General features: G+C 40.0%; 1 protein-coding gene across 1 annotated transcript in view; it reads right to left on the bottom strand.

Moving 5' to 3' along the window:
- The window catches only part of ALOX5 (arachidonate 5-lipoxygenase), a 49867-nt gene that overhangs the window by 19533 nt on the left and 12381 nt on the right, over positions 1–17953 (bottom strand). The window contains exons 2-8 of the mRNA XM_042461185.1: positions 12569–12767; positions 10736–10817; positions 7290–7412; positions 5551–5657; positions 3325–3497; positions 434–580; positions 152–355 (exon numbers count right to left, since the gene is read on the bottom strand). Of these exons, the coding sequence (XP_042317119.1) occupies positions 152–355; positions 434–580; positions 3325–3497; positions 5551–5657; positions 7290–7412; positions 10736–10817; positions 12569–12767 (1035 nt within the window). The remainder of the gene's footprint in view (positions 1–151; positions 356–433; positions 581–3324; positions 3498–5550; positions 5658–7289; positions 7413–10735; positions 10818–12568; positions 12768–17953) is intronic.

Here is a 17953-nt window from a genome sequence, read left to right as displayed (position 1 = left end):
ACTCATCCAGCTTAAAGATTTACAGTGCATTTTTGTTTTATTAACAATTAATTTACTAGGAAACTAGTATATTTTCAAAAAAATTAACAGAATATAGACAGACCTTGCAAAAGCAAAATAACCACATTATCCTGACACCAAAATGACCTACCTTGTACAGAGGATGGACAGAAGGCAGCTGCCGAAACATTGCCACTGCAAACACTTCAGAAATTAAGTGAGTCCTGAGAAGATGGGTAACTGTCTGATGTATGTGAAAATCAGAAGATCGAACCCAAATCTTAGCCAATAACCAATCATACTTGGCATCAGATGGGAGGAAAATAGGATTGTCTGGTTTTGGATCTTGGTTTATCTAAAAAGTATAAAAAACTGTTAACTATTCTTTCAATAATGACAGAGGTAATATTTTAGTAGGTAAGATGCAGATTACCTGGATTGCAATAGGAACAATCTTGTTCTCCAGATTCTTATACAGTAAGCAGATTGGAGCAGCCAAATATTGTAACGTGCAGGGATCTCTCTTATTGACTTCAATACCATCCAGAAGCTCATAATCCGCTATGAAAATGTTCCCTTGCTGTAGGAAAGGAAATGTGAACATATATCGCCTGTTATTTTTGGTTTATTTTGCTCTCCCTGTAAATAATATTGTTGATTTAGCTTGTATCTTGTTTAATATTAATTTGAGTCAAAAGCCTATTATAAATACATACTGAAAAGAATTTATTGCCAGTCTAATCATTAGTTACTTACTGAAGTGTACTCATTGCTGTCTGGGTCTGCACTTAATACTCTAAAGGGGCCAATCCTGTCTTTCTGCCAGCCCATTTTTACGTTAGAAGTGCCTCAGAGCCATCTCACATTTTGTCATTCTCAGAAAGCCCTCTCTCATTTCCCCAGCTTGAGGAATTTTAGCAAGAGTGACTTAGCCCTCTCCTGTTTTCAAGCATTGCTATTATTTCGCAGTGAGTGAAGGCAGCCTCTCTTTTCTACTTCTAAGAAGCCCTCTATTTAGAAATTCAACTTGAATCTGACCACTGTACCTTGGGCAACAACCAAAAGTATTCTAGCAAATTGTCTAGAACAATGTCCCCAAAGATTATCACTGCCACAGGCAGAGAAACATTCTATTCTAAAATCATAGATAAATATATATTTATCTCCTGTATACCTGATAGTAATAACTTTATTACGGCCAATTGGCCAGTACGATTACAAAATTCCAGTTTAAAACACAACATAGGTTCATGTACAGGCAGATTGGAGAGTATAAACAAATGACGGTCTATGAAAAGTAAGGATAAAAAGCAAGGATAGGGCTGCACGATCAGGCAAACACACAACAATAAGTAGGCTGCCATCACCTCGCAAACAACTCTATCATATTGTGTAATAGAGCACCACATTCAAGACATATAAGTTCAAAATCACAATCATATCCCCTGTCCAAGCAAGAGTTAAACTACAAAATGCCATTAATCAGATGCAACTGATTGGGGTAACTTCATTAGACTTTAGTCCCCAACTAGATGAGTTTGATGGTATGGTAAAATACGGCCATCCTGTATACCTTCAAGGTATACAGGTTCAAATGAGTCCTGGAGGAGACCAAGCCAGAAATGTCCCTAGAAGCCAAACTGACAAAACTTAGACTGTTGTATTTTGGACATATCATGAGAAGAGAGGACTCATTAGAAAAAAACAATAATGCTGGGAAAGGTGGAGAGAAGTAGCAATACCAATAGCATTTCCATTTCTATACTGCATAATAGTGAACTCAGCACTCTCTAAACGGTTTACAATCTGCAAGCCAATTGCTCCCAACCAGTCGGGGACTCATTTTACCAATTTACAAAAGGCTGAGTCAACCTTGGAGCCCTGGGATTAAACTCACAACATTGTGGTTGCAATGGTGGCATTTTGCCACTGTGCCACCAGGACTTCAGGAAGTAGAAAGAGAGGAAGACTGCATGCTAGATGCATGGACTCTATTAAGGAGGTCATGGGTATGAATTTGCAGGAACTAAGCAGAGCAGTGGAGAACAGGAAGTCTTGGAGATGTCTCATCCACAGAGTCATCATGGGTCAAGATCGACTCAAAGGCAGTTAACAACAACAAAAATACCTTCACAAACACATTAACAACAGAAATGGGATTCTCCACATATTATTCCAGCATTGATCCTGAAAGTAACTGTAGGCTTAGAGACAAAAACTCAAAGTCAACCAGTAAGCTTCAAAACTGAACCGGTGCTTCAGCTTCCTCAGATCAAGATTAGCACTTTATGCACTGAACTGCATCTATGCTATTTGCTTGGGTGATGAAATTTGAACATAAAACCTCATTTTGAATTATAAGCATAGGAATGTGACTTCTACTCACACACAAAAATAAGAAAAACAAAAAAACACAAATTATGGAAACAAATGTGTACAAATACTCTTGGTCCATATGTTTTATTCTGTGGGAAAAACTGAATGATTTTCAGGAATTTGGAATTTCATTTAATTTGTTTCTGTCAGAGATGGACTTTAGGTTTGTCATATTCGGGTACAAATACATCAAACATGCTATAGAGTTAGGGCAGTGTTGGAAAAATGTATTACATTGTGTTATATCAACACAATAATAAAGGTTCACTGCTCCAACCGACAAGTCCAAACAACTTCATTTTCATTTATAAATATACTAACTTATTTGTGTAATTAATAAAGATGTTTGCCTTTTTAGAATCATGAGAGGTGAGGGTTGCAGCATTTGCTGTCCCTTATTTGCTTTGAAATCTGCTTCCTTTAGGATGGAGACAGAGAACTATTAAAAGCATGAGATGGTGTTAAAGGAAATGAATTTGAATTTGTAGCCCTGGAAGATTTTGCACAGCAGAGGGGATTGGGTAATAGACTGACAAATGCAATAGCTCTGGTGTAGCAGCCAGCACAGCAGCTCGGGTTGTCCAAAAAGCAGCTGAAAGTTTAAATTTCATCATGGTTTGGAAAAAAACGTGTGGGACACATGGACAAACCTTCTTTAAATAGGCACAAAACTGACCTGTTCTCAGAAATAAAACTGACTGTACTCATGGTTTATTTACTTACAGGTGCAGATAAGGCTGCAAATCTAGAATTAGGCATTCTATTAGCATTTGTACAAAAGAAACTGATTCTATAACAACTTAAAAGTTCATTATTTTCTCCGAGGAAAAGAAAAGGAATTCTCTTCCAATATTTTAACCTATCTTTTTAATAAAATTCCTGAAAAGCCAAAAACCTTTTGAAGAGTGCAGTAATAACGAAATAGGTGTCTATTTGAAGGTGGTGTACCTTTATTTCCTCTTCCAGAGTAAGATTCCTCTCCAAACTGCATTCTACCATTTCTGTAGTCACTGGAAACTTCTTTGGTAATTCTGTGCACTTTCGGATCAATACAGGATTGCACCCATTCAGAAACTGGTATCCAAACATAAAATTTTCTTGCCAATGCTGCATCACATACTCTAAAGGAACAAATGGAAATTCTCCTAAATGTTGTTTTTAGTCAAAAAATTAGCTACTCTGCTCCAAAGTGCATGTCGTTTAAAAAAGGAAAAACAAGAAGGGTAGAGGGAGCCTCAAAACGATAGTTGGAGCAAAATGAGAAGCAACTGCTTACTTGGAACCATAGCTTATCTCTTCACATGGTCAGTTGTACATTCATAGATATGAGTTTATACTATCTCAGAAACAGTGACTGGGGAAATGTCTTAAATGGTCTATCATCTGGTATCTGAAAATTATGTGCGTGTCTGTGTATGTGTGTCCTTTATAAACATTCCACTTAGCTTTTCATCATGCGCCATATGACAGGGAGGAATGCCACATCCTCTGGGTCATATCAAGATCTATTTTAGTGGCTGGATAAGAGTAATCCACAAATAGACTGAATACTACAGATGGCAGTCTATTGGAAAAGTATATTGGAAAAGGTAACATGCCTGTATAGATATGTAAATAAATTCTACAGATGATCTAAAGCAGAAAATCCAGAGAAACATACAATAATTTGGTTAGAGATGACAGAGGTAAAGCTGCTCCTTCTAATTTTTCAGAATCAACTTGAGAAAGTATATCACTTCAAATGAATGGACAACATCATGATGAACAGTGTATATAAAGAAGCAGGGAGGGTGACAAATACTCCTGATTCCTTCATTAAGGCCCTATTCAGACAGTGAAAATAATCCAGGATGAATCTGTGTTGATTTTATGTTGTTCACATGCATCCCAAATGCACCAAATTTAGTTTTTTTGAGGGGAGGATAATCAATACCAGATTTTTTCCCAAGTTTAAAAAAAAGATTTGCATTGTTAGCAATGTAAATAATTGATGCAAATAGACCCCGGATAATTCGAGATTAAACTCGGCATGCCTGGAATGTGTTTCAAATACATTTGCACTGTCGACTCCATGGTCGAGTGCTGCATGTGTGAGCAACCAAACTTCCAGAGATTGGCATAGATGCAGTTCCATAGTATGAACAGCAAATCAGGAATGCATGTGTGAGGTAATTCGCATCACTCTGCTAAAACAAACAAACAAAAAATGACATCTGAAAGATCCCTAGGAAGGAAACCATCTAAATCTTTCACCACTCAGTTTTCTTTCAAAGTAGATCACCTAGGAGGTCTCTCAAGGACTGGTTGAACAGGATCTCCATTAAGTAGTTAGAATGGCAAGAGAGCATTCTGACTAGTTTTCCCTGCACAAAAGACTGTGGTTTAAATGTGGTTTATTATTTGATCCAGTTTCAGTTTCTGTGTACACATTAAAGATGGCAGCCAGAGGCAGCCCATTGGTTCAGGCAGGCCATGGAAGACTCACTACCCAAAGAAAGAAACAGCTTGCCCAAATTCCAATTATAGCAACATTATTTATTTGATGCCACTGCATAGTACAGGGTACCTTCCTTGACTATGCTTTGCTGTCTCGTTGGCTTCTGCTGCTCTTCTTCACTGAATGCATATTCTCTTTTTCCAGTGCATCTAGGCATCCAATGTAAGCAGAGTATCTAGGCCCAATTCTGCCCAATTTTGCCTAATTTCTGTTCCTCCAGAAGATGAGTTAGAGGCTGTGCAAGCCAGCCATTAAGGCCAGCCTAGGGGTAGAGTCGAGGCATAGCATCCATATGAAGCACACCCCGACTCTGCTCCATGGTGGCGTGATGCTGCGCAACGCTTCACATGGCGCATGGCATCCTGGCGCTACATAAAATAACACCAAAGAGAGCCTTAAATCTGTGGCACTGTGGCTATTGTGCCCTGGAAAGGCCAGATCAGTGGCACAGCATGTGCTTGCTGCGGCCCTGATCTGGGAAAGATAGAGGTGGCTGCAGGCCACTCCTTCAGGGGTGGTTCCACAACTGTTTAGTCTAGCAAAAAACAACAGTCTTGTTTTTGCAACTTTGTGTACATCTGTTTTTGGACTGATTTGATTGTACCAAATGCTTTGAAATAGTGGAAAATAATTGATGCTTTCTGATGGAATTATCCACAAACTGCAAAGAAACTCACCAGAAATTGTATTGGTTATTCTGACAAAGATCTTTTCAAAATCTGCAAAGTCACTCCAGGAAGATTGGAACATATGCATGAAGCGATTAACACAGAGATTTTCCATTCTAAAAAAATGAATATAAAGCACTTAATAAATATTATTGCAACTTTATTGTCTTCCATCACCCTGCAACTTTCACTTTTCCTATCCATCTCCTTTTTTGGTTTCAGCTTGAAATTCTTTGCCACAGCTTTAAAGGAAGAGGATTAGATTTCATCTACAGCAATTAAATATCACCAATGAAATTACTATATATTAGTGTTTTTCAAAACAATATTGAACCCGCTCTTCTACATTAATCTGACTTTCTGGGACATATTCAACCCAACCCAGGCACCTGTTCCCCAGCCAAACCTGCAGAAGTCCTTGCATTGTACTATGAATGAAGCGGAAATATAATATAAATGAAAATATTACTATAACAAAAGAAGACAATAACAAGGCATATTGGAGCCCTTCTCCTAGAGCGACATTGCTCACTATGAGAACAAAGCAGTAGCTCATCTAAAAGGAAGTTGGGGTGCTGCATTAAGCAAGCACTTGCTGAAATCCAAAGTAAGGGGCTCTACAGATTGCTCCTAAGGGGTGGTGGGAGGCTGCCCCTTTCCTGGCCGGATCTGGGCCACAGCACACCATGGTCTCGATCCAGCTTCTGGAGGTTGCCATAGCTGCAGCAGCATGGATATATGGTGCCCCTTTGGCACTGCATCATCTGGATGCAGCGCTGGAAGCGCACCATGATTCCGCGCGCCAGCTGGAATGGCACGTGGCAACATGATGCCCTGGGGTGGAGTCAGGGCATCCAACATCAGGACACAACAGGCCAGCCTTTTCAGCCCATCTGTATAAGGCCTATATCCTTGATTATCCTCTATTAAAATGACATTCACTGAACCAAGGTCTAGATTGTGTGAGGGGAGAGAGGTGACACATCTCAAAAGCCTTTTTATTCCTCTCTGGAACTTTAGTTTCCTTTCCCAGATTTTTCATGTACCTAAGACCTGAGCTGGTGTGAAGCTTTTCTATTACAAATATTAAACATTCCCATTTTTCAGCTGAACAATTAGTGTTATAGTTGTACATTCTTGTATGATATGGAGTAAACTAGATGGCTTTTGTAATTATTTTCAACCCTATATCTATGTGATCCATAAGAATCAACATTCTTGACTTAGGCCAGGTACATACTTGCTTGAAGGTCCAGAGAGGTGGCAACCTTTTTTCCTGAGGAGGGAAGCTGCAGCCACCAAACTGCATGGCTTCCCTCTGCAGGAAAGAACCCGCAAAAAGCGGGTTCTTTTCCTGCTGCACCAGTTATGTCTGAGTGCACCAATGGCACACTCTTGATGTAACTGGCATGACGCAACGTGCGGAGGCTATGCGTCCATTATGTCATGATGGCGGCACGCGTGTATACGGGGTGTTGCCATTATGCTGCCACCAGTACATGCTAGGGTTAGGGACTGTGCAGTTGCTGCATGGTCCCATAATCCTAGCACGGTGCAAGCATGGCGCTTTTGCGCCATCTGTACTACACCTTAGATGCTGGGAAATCTATGGTACAGATGACCACGTCATCTGATTTTACACCATTTGAGAATCAAGTGTTAAATTCTCATTTTAACTACGACTATCCTGTGGAAATAATGCTGTTTTGGAAGGACTTAAGCATTTCCCGTCTCATCACAATACTTACGCCTTGGTGTAATTCAAAATGAAATCAACTCCTTTTTCACTGTCAAATTGGATGTTGCGAGGCAAATCCTTGTGAGATTTGGCATCTATGTTCAGTGGAAAGCCTGGCTGCCATTCTGCCCACCTGATTAAGTATCAAAGAAAGTGCTGAGCAAACCAACATTTACTTTTCATATTGTTTTCAAAACTGTAAATTATGTAGCTAAAAAATTACATTTCTAAATTAATTTTATCAGGCTATGTACACTTCGCTGTACTGTATTGTACCATAATCTTTTTCTTCCTGTAATTTGTTTCAAAGTTATACCATCTTTACTGTATGTTTTTATTTTAAGTGGTGTCATATTGAGGATAGTATAGCAAGCTGTTTTCTGCTGCTCCAGAGGATGGGGCAATGAGTTCAAACTATAGGAAAAGCAATTCCACCTAAATATTAGGAAAAACATCCTGATGATAGAAGCTGTTTGACAGTGGAATACATTGCCTTTTGAGTGTGATGGAGTCTCCTTTGAAGATTTTTAGATGGTCTAGGTGGCCACTTGTGCTTTTATTGTGTCTTCCTGTATTGCAGGGGATTGGACTGGATGGTCTTTGTGGTCTCTTCCAACTTCTATGACTCCGTTCTGTTCGTTCATAGGGTCACCATAAGTTGAAGTTGATGGCAGTTAACAGTAACAATTTGGTTAGCATTTAAAATTATACCTTCCAATTCCAGTGCATGTGCACCCAAGGATGGGAGGAGAAAGGGGAAGGAAGCAGGGAGGGAAGGAGGATGGTGAAGGGAGGAAAGGGGAAGGGAGGAGGGAAGGTAGAGGGAGACTTCAGTGCCAATGGTGGCGCGGCTGCAAATTCATGACACCATTAAGGACAATGGGACTTGAGCATCTGTGGATTTTGGTATGTGCTAGGAGATCTGGAACGGATCCCCCACGGATACTGAGGGCCCACTGTATTTAAAACAGCTCACTTCTGGTTCATTTCCTGTTGTAAAAAAGGTCTCTCCTGGTCCCAAAATGGAATGGGGTATGAAAACATGGCAAAAATGACTCCCACAGTTCCTTTTGGTTTTGGAAGCAAACATCATTTTAAAAAAATTGTGGAGGTGCAGCAGGGAACATCCTACCATGTTCCTCTGGAAGGGCCAGTACAGGCCACTAAATGGCCACTAATGGCCCAGGAGTAAGGCAGACACCTTTCTCCCCATCCCACCCCACCCCACCAGATTAATTCACTGTATAATATTCTTTTTATATAGGCTTAACAAGTTGCCATGATTGAATCCCATTATTGGAAGAATGGCAGGATATAAATGAATAAAAATGATGAGGAGGAGGAGAAGGAGGAGGAAGGGGAGGAGGAGGAAGAGAACCCCTCTGCAGCAATGTAAAAGAGACAGAGAGATTGATAAAGAGGTAGATGTAATTTACTAGCATGTTTTGCATCCAGACAGGTCAGGACTGGCAAACCACTTGCCTGTTGCCTTTCTTGTCATCCTTTGTTGCACTGAAAAGAAGAACTAAGGAAGCAAAGGTGGAAAATACTAAAAGGAAATATTAGGGATGATCCAAATAACCGAGAAAAGAGATGTTTGATACTTTCTAGCACAGCTAAACAAAAATAAAGACAGGGGAGCTTGTCGCACACACATTTAATCCAACTGCACCTCAATGGGATGCAGCCGGGATGCAGGATGTAGGTGGGAATTATTGCATGCAATTCGCTGCCGATTTCTGTCAGTTGAGTACAGCCTGGCTGCATCCCAGCTCCCAGGTGCACTTTGGCAGCCACTTTTCAAAGCCAGGAGCTTTCTGAATTGGAAAAGTAGTTGCCGAAGCATGCCTGGGAGCTGGCATGCACCTGGGCTGTACTCGGCCAGCGGAATTAGCAGCAAATTACATGCGACAATTCCCGCCTGCATCCCGCGTCCTGGCTGCATCCTGTTATGGTGCAGTTGGGTTAAAGGTGCATGCAATAAGCTCCAAAATCTCCCCCTTATCTCTGTGCAATGGCTCAGGCAGGGCTCCCCCCCCGCCTTGCCCTTAGGGATGCTCTGTCAGTGCTGACTTGAATTTGTATCTTGCAGGCCTCAGTTCACCATTACCAGTAATGAGTAATATAGTTTATATTTGATATTATTCAAAATGTAAAGGGGTGGGAAAAGAAGTGTCCATCTGAGATGCTTTAAAGAGGAAAAAACTATCAAAATGTGTGGAATTAATAAGAAATTTTAAAAAATTATATAAGAACCTTGAGTTATATAACTTTGTAAAACAATGACCTAAATTCTATTTTAGCCTTGATTAGAATGGACTCATTAAATCCATTGGATTTATTTAGATGCTGGCTTACTACTTAACAATTTATTAATTGGGTCTCTCTAGTTGGTACTAATAATAAAATTAATAAATAAAACTTTTATTTATACCCCCCTTTTTGTTAGAACAATCAAAGCAGTTTACAACAATTAAAATAGTACATCCATATATACAAAGTATTCCCCCGCCTTAAAAAGAGATTAAACAGTATAAGATTAAAATTACATAACTATTAAAAGCCAATAACAGTGGGCAGAGCCATCACATATATGTGGGGGAATCAGCACATGGCCGAGCCCATAGCTGTGTGGAATCACAAATATTTGAACAAGAACATCAACAACAACAACAACAAAATGGGGGGGGGTCCCTGAGTGCTGGAAATACCCAGCAAGTGAGGTCTATAGTGAGAATCTTCACAGGTCAGGACTTATGCTATGCAAAACTGCACAAGGTTTCGCTTTTTGTCTGCACAGAGTAAGTCTTGCACTGTGAACACTCCATGGAAACTATGCAACTTTCTTATGGCCATGTAAACATTCTCTTTTCTATGAGAACAAAACTAACAAAGATTTACATCTGTGGATAAACAAACACAATATTGTACTATTTAGACAGTTTCCATACTGTACAATTACAGAAGTTTGATATTGCTTCAACTGCAATGGCCTCATCCTATGGGATCCCAGGATTTGTAATTTGGGGAGAATTCACTAATACAGTCCCCTGAACTACAGCATTACAGCTCTCTGGCAGAGAATTCTAAGTACCTCAAAAAACTACAAATCCCAGAATTCCATAGGAGGAACCATTATATTTAAAGCTGAATTGAGTTGCTATAATTTTGTGATGCAAACATACCCAATGTGAGAGTGGAATTGGGTAACACTTTGTTCTGTTCTTAAGCTCATCCACTGTCAACTATAGCATATAATGGTTCAATGCACACATTATTCTTATCTTCTGGACAAGTATTTTCTTTGTGTCGAAGTGATTCTTATTTTTTCCTATACAAACCTGTCAGGTTTTTTTTAAAAAAATAAATAAAACAGAGCACTTCTCTTTGGTGCTTCATTATGACCAGATCATATTGAAAAATCATAACTCAGAATAAAAAATGATGAGAACCCACCGATACAATTTCTGGCGCTCCTCCAATTCTTTTGATCTGTGATGCTTAAGCATATGAGTCTTGTCATCCCCATAAATCGTAGCTGGGAAAGATAAAAGATAAGGGTAATATCTGAAACCAAGATGTGAAATATGTTCTAGAATTGCTTGGCTTTAGGACATGGGTGGGTAAATTATGGCACTGCCGATGATGTTGGATTGCAACTACCAACAGCCCTAGTTTGCACAATCTATAGTGAGGTCTGGTGAAGGTTGCAGTCCACCAACATTTGGAAGACCATACATTTCCTATCTCTCTTTTAAGGGGTAATTCAATTTTCTTCCAATACTGATGAACCAGAGGCCAATATGTGGTGGAAGACCTGGATCAGTTCGAATTCGCCTCCACAGAGCTGCATGGCAGAGCTGTGGCAGAATTTCATTCAGTGCACATTTTCATACAAATTTATCACATTCATGTTTCCTGAATTCTCAGAATTTTGCAGTAAAGCAGGGTTAGAAACTAAAGAAAACTACAGTGGATCTTTTAAGCAAAAGATGGATCTTGGCCACACTCAAGCCAGTAGTCATTACCTGCCAGTACAAGCACTTGTGCCTGATGCAAGTAATTCTGATTTTGTCACCACCTTCTAATTTCCATAACAGTACTTAAGCAACTGTAGCAAAATTTGTTACCAGCTAACTGAAATTGTGGGGATGTGGTCACTTAGTGGTTAAGGACCAGTACAAACGAGCGCTTTGTGGCGCCCTGGAGCCAAATTAGGGCTCGAGAGTGCAGAATATCCGCACACTCCCAAGCTCCAGTGCGTGACGGCGGCGCCATCATGGTGGCCTTCCATCCTCATGGGGCCACCATGATGACGCAAATGCAGAGCAGTGTTCGTACGCCGGGGTGCCGCGCTTGCATCATCGATGTACCACAGTGTGCCAATGGTGCAGTGATGGCAGCAGCCACATACGCCAAAAAGAAGCTGCTTTTAGTGGGTTCCTTTTTGTGTGGAAGGAGCCCATGTGGTTTGGTTGCTGTGGGCTCCTTCAGGAGTAAAAACAGGTGGCTCCAGCCCGCCCTTTCAGGGTGGTCTGTCAAGCCCTTATGACACCAGTTCTGATGATTGGAAGATCAGAAGGTTGGCAGTCCGAGGCCTGAGTACTGCATGATGGGGTGAGCTCCTGTCACTAGTCCCAGATTCTGCCAGCCTAGCAGTTTGAAAGCATGCAAATGCAAGTAGATCAATAGGTACCACTTAAGTCTGTTCTGGGCCAAACGTGTTGCAAGATCCCTTTGCATTCTGACAATCCAGACTGGCACAACTATTAATATAAACTTTAGTATTATAATCCATGCCAGCTAAATTTCATGGACAGAGTCTATGAAAGCTCATGATAAAAGTTATTTTGCACAGTTAGTCTGAAAGGTGCTGCAAGATCCCTTTGCATACTAAGGTTTATAATGTAGGTGAAATGAACCTAGCTTCTGCTGCTTGCTTCCCTACCCCTCTAACCAAGCTGCTATGAGGGGAGTGGGTTTAAGTGACCATTGCTTAATGTTTTAGCATTATGTCTGAAGTTTGCACTAAGGTTAAGCATGATTTATTGAAAGGAGGCAGCTTTATAAACCAAGGTTTGAAGCTGGCTTGTTTCAATAAATTGTAGTTAAAATAAACCACAAAGTGAGCAATAAATGTATGTAAACTCAAAGTTTGTTTAGGCACCCAGAATGAAATTAGCATCCTATGTCTGGATACCCAGGATTAACTCCTTCAGTATGTAAAATCTGGAGCTAAAGGGGTCCTCAGTTTAGCTCTTCATGTAATGAACCTACTAAAGCACTCACCCCTTCCATCTCGGAGAACTACCTCTTTTTCATCTGTAATCCATTTGTAACATGGAAACTCCAGGTAGTCACCATTTGGTGTTTTCACAGTGATATACTTCAGATACCAGTCATCAGGGAACCAGTACTTCCGTTTCTCAATTTTTATCAACTGGATCTCCCCAAGCTCTTCTGTCACTGTCACGTCATAAGTATCAATCTAGAAGAAGAAAATACAGGTTCTGGTTTCTGGAGAACACAAAGTGCAGCCATGTACAAGTGATGTTCTTATTCAATATGCAACATAGTTTTTAAATCATGGTAATACTAGTATTTTATATTTAATCTTGCTTTTGACTCTGTATTTAATATTTTATTTATTTATTTTAAAAAACATAGTTCATTTAGAATGTATAGACCCCATTCCTGGTTTTAAAGGTCCCATTGCAAATTGCCTTCTCTTGCTGCTCTGGGCCATGCAGTGGCTGGGATTGGGAAACTGTAGTGCAATTTAAAAGCTTAGCAAGTGACTGAAGGCAACTTGTAGATGAACCACTTGCCACCGGACCTCAATCTGGATGGAATGTGGCAGCAAGTTTGAATGTTCATTCTGGTCCAGACTGCAGGGGCCCTCATTCACCACATCAGTGTTGTCAGAAAGAAGCAGAGACAGTATCTTCCCCCTTCTCTCTCTCTTGGCAATGTGATGCCACTTAATTCTTCGCACAGCACAGCTACATCTCCACTTACCCACCTGCACTTTGCCTGGGGTAGAGAGTGTGTCTAGAGAATGGTATGGTTATAAATGATCATAAAATCATAGAATTGTAGAGCTGGAAGAGACCGCCAGGGCCATCCAGTCCAACCCTCCCTGCCATGCAGGAACTCTCAATCAAAGCTTCCCCAACAGATGGCTATCCAGCTTCTGCTTCAAGACCTCCAAAGAAGTAGACTCCACCACACTCCGAGGGAGTGTGTTCCACTGTCAAACAGCCCTTACTGTCAGGAAGTTCCTCCTAATGTTGAGGTGGAATCTCTTTTCCTGTCGCTTGCATCCATTGTTTCATGTTCTAGTCTCTGGAGCAGCAGAAAACAAGTTTGCTCCATCCTCAAATATGACACCACTTCAAATACTTAAACAGGGCTATCATATCATCTCCCAACCGTCTGTTAGGCAAAAAGTGTTTCTGCAAGAAGCATTGGCAGTTCAAGTATTTACATTGCCCACAACAACAGGACTTTCTTGCTCACAAGAAGCCTGTGTAAGAGTGGAAGACATAGCAAATTCAGGATGAAAAAAATACAAATATAAGAGAAAATTGGCACATATTCTAATTTGAGATGCTACTCTCCCAGTTAGTTTGATTCTGAGTAATCCTGAGTCTGCCATCCTTTTTCTTTCTTTCTTTCTTTTTTTGGTCACAGACTAGCATGCTGTTTCTTTTGACTCATTTATCTCTAAAATTATAGATATTTCAATATGGAATTAATACCCCTCATCTTAGTGGCCATTCTCTGCCACATTATTATCTACTGCAAACCCAACCATTTTCTCACTCTTGCCAGTTAAGTCATATTTCAAAATATTTCCTTCCTCATCATAGGACTAAGAAAGTTTGCTGTGATAGCACAGAAGTGATAAATGACCAACCCTGAGGGCTGCTGCAGGCAGCAACTGAGAATTAGGCCCTGTTGAAGAGCACAGGGTAGAGAAAGTATACAGGGAGAATCACAAAGTCACAGAACTGGAGGTGTCCTTGTGAGTCATCAAGTCCCAACCCCTGCTCAGTGCACCATCTCCAGCTAAAGCAGACCTCAACACCACTCTAGGCGATTGGTTGCATTGCCAAACCATTCTTATTGTCACAAAGTTCCTTCTAATGTTCTGTTGAAATCTACTCTCCTGTCATTTCAAACCAGAAGATCTTTTCTTACTCTCTGGGGTAGCAGAGAGCAGGCCTGCCCCCTCCTTGAGGGCTTTAAAGAAAGCAATCATCTCACCCCTCAATCTTCATTTCACCAAGATGAACATGCCTTCAACCTTTCCTGATACATTTGTTTTACAGACCTCTGGGTTTTGTTTTTTTTTTCTGAACCTAAATCCTCCTTAAAATGAGGTACCTAGGACTGTATATAGTACTCCAGATGGGCCTTGATCAGAACAGAATACGTATAGTGGGACTATTACTTCCTTCAGCATGGAAACTGTACATCTATGAAAGCAGGCCAAAATAGCATTTACCTTCTTTGCTGCAGTATCATACTGCTGCCTCATGTTCAGTTTTTGATCAACAATAATCCCATGGTCCTTTCTGCATGTAATATTGCTGAACCATATACCCCACTATCTTATACCTGTGCAGTGGCATCCCTAGGTTTTGTATCACCCTAGGGTTTGTGGTAATTCATGGTGTCACCCTCCCCCCCCATTGACCTCCTCCCATTTCACACTGTACAGAATCCTTAGGAATGCTTTTTGGAACTAATATTACTGGTAAATTATAATTCCATATACCACTGTATGTAATTCAAATAGTGGTGACATAAACAACTAGCAAAATTTAGTTATACCTTCAAATTACAATATCATATTCATAACCTAAATGTATTTACATATACAGTACATAGTAAAGATTTTGTTAAATTGGGATGTTTTTAATGAACATTTAAAAAGAATAAAAAGTTTCAAAAAGATTCAAAAGTTTGTTCGTTTTCGCCTTCGCCGTCGCCATTTTTTTTCTCACATTCTTCCTCTGGAGCCTTTGCGAGGCAGGTAATTAGCCCATAGTTTTTCTAAAAATATATATTTATAAGCGCATATGCGCATATATTGTCTTATAAGTGAATATTTGGCTGATCAAGCATATGCGGGTAAGAGCATAAGCGCATAAGCGCTTCTGATTGGCTAATTAAAAAAAACCACCAAAATAGGAGAGAAGGTAAAAACAGACAAGAAATGGGAACGACTGCTAGGATAAATCAAATACAAATAATCAACAGTATAATGACGGCATGATGATGTCACGATGATTGACAGCTAATGGGAACGAATAGAAATTCGAATCCGGGTTTAAATAAATCGATGTAAATTATATGGGAACGAAATAGGGGTACTTTAAAGCGGAATATTTACCATCAACAACACAAATGGGAACGATAGGGAAAAAATCGAATTGAAAATCACATCATTTTAAATCGTTGTATTTATGACTCGCTGCATTTTAAATTGCTTTAAACACTAAGTGGGAACGCCCCCAAAATGGATAATAAAATTGTTTAGTCTTGCTGCCAAAATTGCTGTTAATAGCTAATCATCTTGATTGAGCAATATTATTGGACAATAAGTTGTTGGACATGAACTGTCACTATCAGGATTCAGAATTTCTATAATCCTTGAAGACTGTGGACAAATCTCCTCCACTTTAAGATGTTGTTAAAATGATTAATGGGTGTGGGGGGCTAGATCTTCATCAAATACTGTATAAAATTTTCCAGAGAAAACATCTGTTCCCAGGGCCATAGAATAATAAAGTTGGAAGAGACCACAAGAGCCAACCAGTCCAACCCCCTGCCATGCAGGAAATCTAAATCAAAACATCTCCGATAGATGGCCATCCAGCCTCTGTTTAAAGACCATCAAAGAAGGAGACTGCACTACACTCCGAGGGAGTGTGTTCCACTGTCAAACAGCCCTTACTGTCACAAAGTTTCTCCTAATGTTCAGGTGGAATCTCTTTTCCTGTAGCTTGCATCCATTGCTCTGGGTTCTAGTCTCTGGGACAACAGAAAACAAGCTTGACATCCCTTCAAATATTTAAACAGGGCTATCATATCACCTCTTAACCTTCTCTTCTCCAGGCTAAACATCCCTAGCTCCCTAAGTCGTTCCTCGTAGGGCATGACTTCCAGACCCTTCACCATTTTTTGTCGCTCTCCTTTGGACACATTCCAGTTTCTCAACATCCTTTTAAAATTGTGGTGCCCAGAACTGGACACAATATTCCAGGTGGGGCCTGACCAAAGCAGAAGAAAGTGGCACTATTACTTCCCTTGATCTAGACACTATACTTCTATTGATCCTAGTTTTATTTTATATTCCAAATTGGAGCATTTAAAGAGGCTTGATTTATTTCATTGATCTTGGATATAGGGAAGGTGTCAAGAAACGGTTGCAGATTCATTGTGGGATTAATATCAGATGTATATACATTAGAACAGAAGGTTTGGAATGCCTCATTCCCTTCTTCAGCTGAAGCCAGGAGCTTAACTGAATGATGTTTTATCACTGGAATTATATTTTTGAGGCTCCTCTTTTTAAGAGCTCTTGCTAACATTTGTATATTTTTATTGCTGAATTCATAATATTCCCTACTTAAATATGCTAAAGTATGTAGTATGTTTTAAATTAAGGTCTAATGTCTCCAATTCAGGTCTTTTTTGCTCCATCTTTTGAAGTATGTTACTGCTTCCTGTTATTTTTTTGCTGTTTAGTTAGGTGTTCACTTTGTTTCAGCAATTTATTCCTGGCCTTTCCCCTTGCTTTCTTTTGACTAGGGCCTTTTTTTATACATCAACCTCTATTGCTGATGGGTGGAATTTTATGTGGATTTTTAAAAACAGTCTGCTTAATTTAATCTATCCCCTGTTAAAAGAGTGGTATCAAACCTCCATGTGTTTATTTTTTAGAGCTGCGAGTATCATTGTTCAAACGAGAGCAATGTGTGATCTGGAACTAATAGTGGGCCAAAACCTATTTGTGATATCTGTGTAGCTAAGGATTTTGAAGTACTGTTAAAAAAAAAGATCAATTCTGAAATATGAATTCTGTTTAGAAGAGAAAAATGTAAAATCTTTTGGAAGTGAGATTCTGATATCTCTCTATATTTAATTTATTGAATTTCTTTAGTTCGTTTTGCATAGCCCTAGCTTCTCTTCTTGGTTTGGGATATTTTGCAGATACAGTGGTGCCTCGGGATACGAAATGAGCGGGTTACGAAATTTCCGGGATACGAAAAAGTTGGATTGGCAAAAACTGTTTCGGGTTACGAAATATTTTTCGGGTTACGAAATTCATTTCGGCGCGAAATTCAAATGCTGCAAAGTGCAGCTATAGGCTTTCCAGTGCTAACGGAAAAGTGTTTCGGGTTACGAAATTTTCGAGTTACGAAAGGAATGGCGGAACGAATTAATTTCGTAACTTGAGGCACCACTGTAAATCTAATTTTCTGTTTAAAATCATGGTTACCTTGGCAGTTACCTTGACTCCTTCCATGCAGGGACGTAGCTGGGGGGGGGATCTTGGGGTCTGGAACCCCCCCCCATTAGAAAAATGAATGGTGTGTGCTGCTGAGCCGCCGCACCCATGCCCCATTATAATGGTGGCACTTAGTCTGGACCCCCCCCCCC

The sequence above is a fragment of the Sceloporus undulatus genome, chromosome 4, assembly GCF_019175285.1.
Source record: "Sceloporus undulatus isolate JIND9_A2432 ecotype Alabama chromosome 4, SceUnd_v1.1, whole genome shotgun sequence".
Taxonomy (NCBI): Eukaryota; Metazoa; Chordata; class Lepidosauria; order Squamata; family Phrynosomatidae; genus Sceloporus; species Sceloporus undulatus.
The sequence above is the reverse complement of the archived record's forward strand: the minus strand, read 5'-3'. Positions and strand labels throughout refer to the sequence as shown.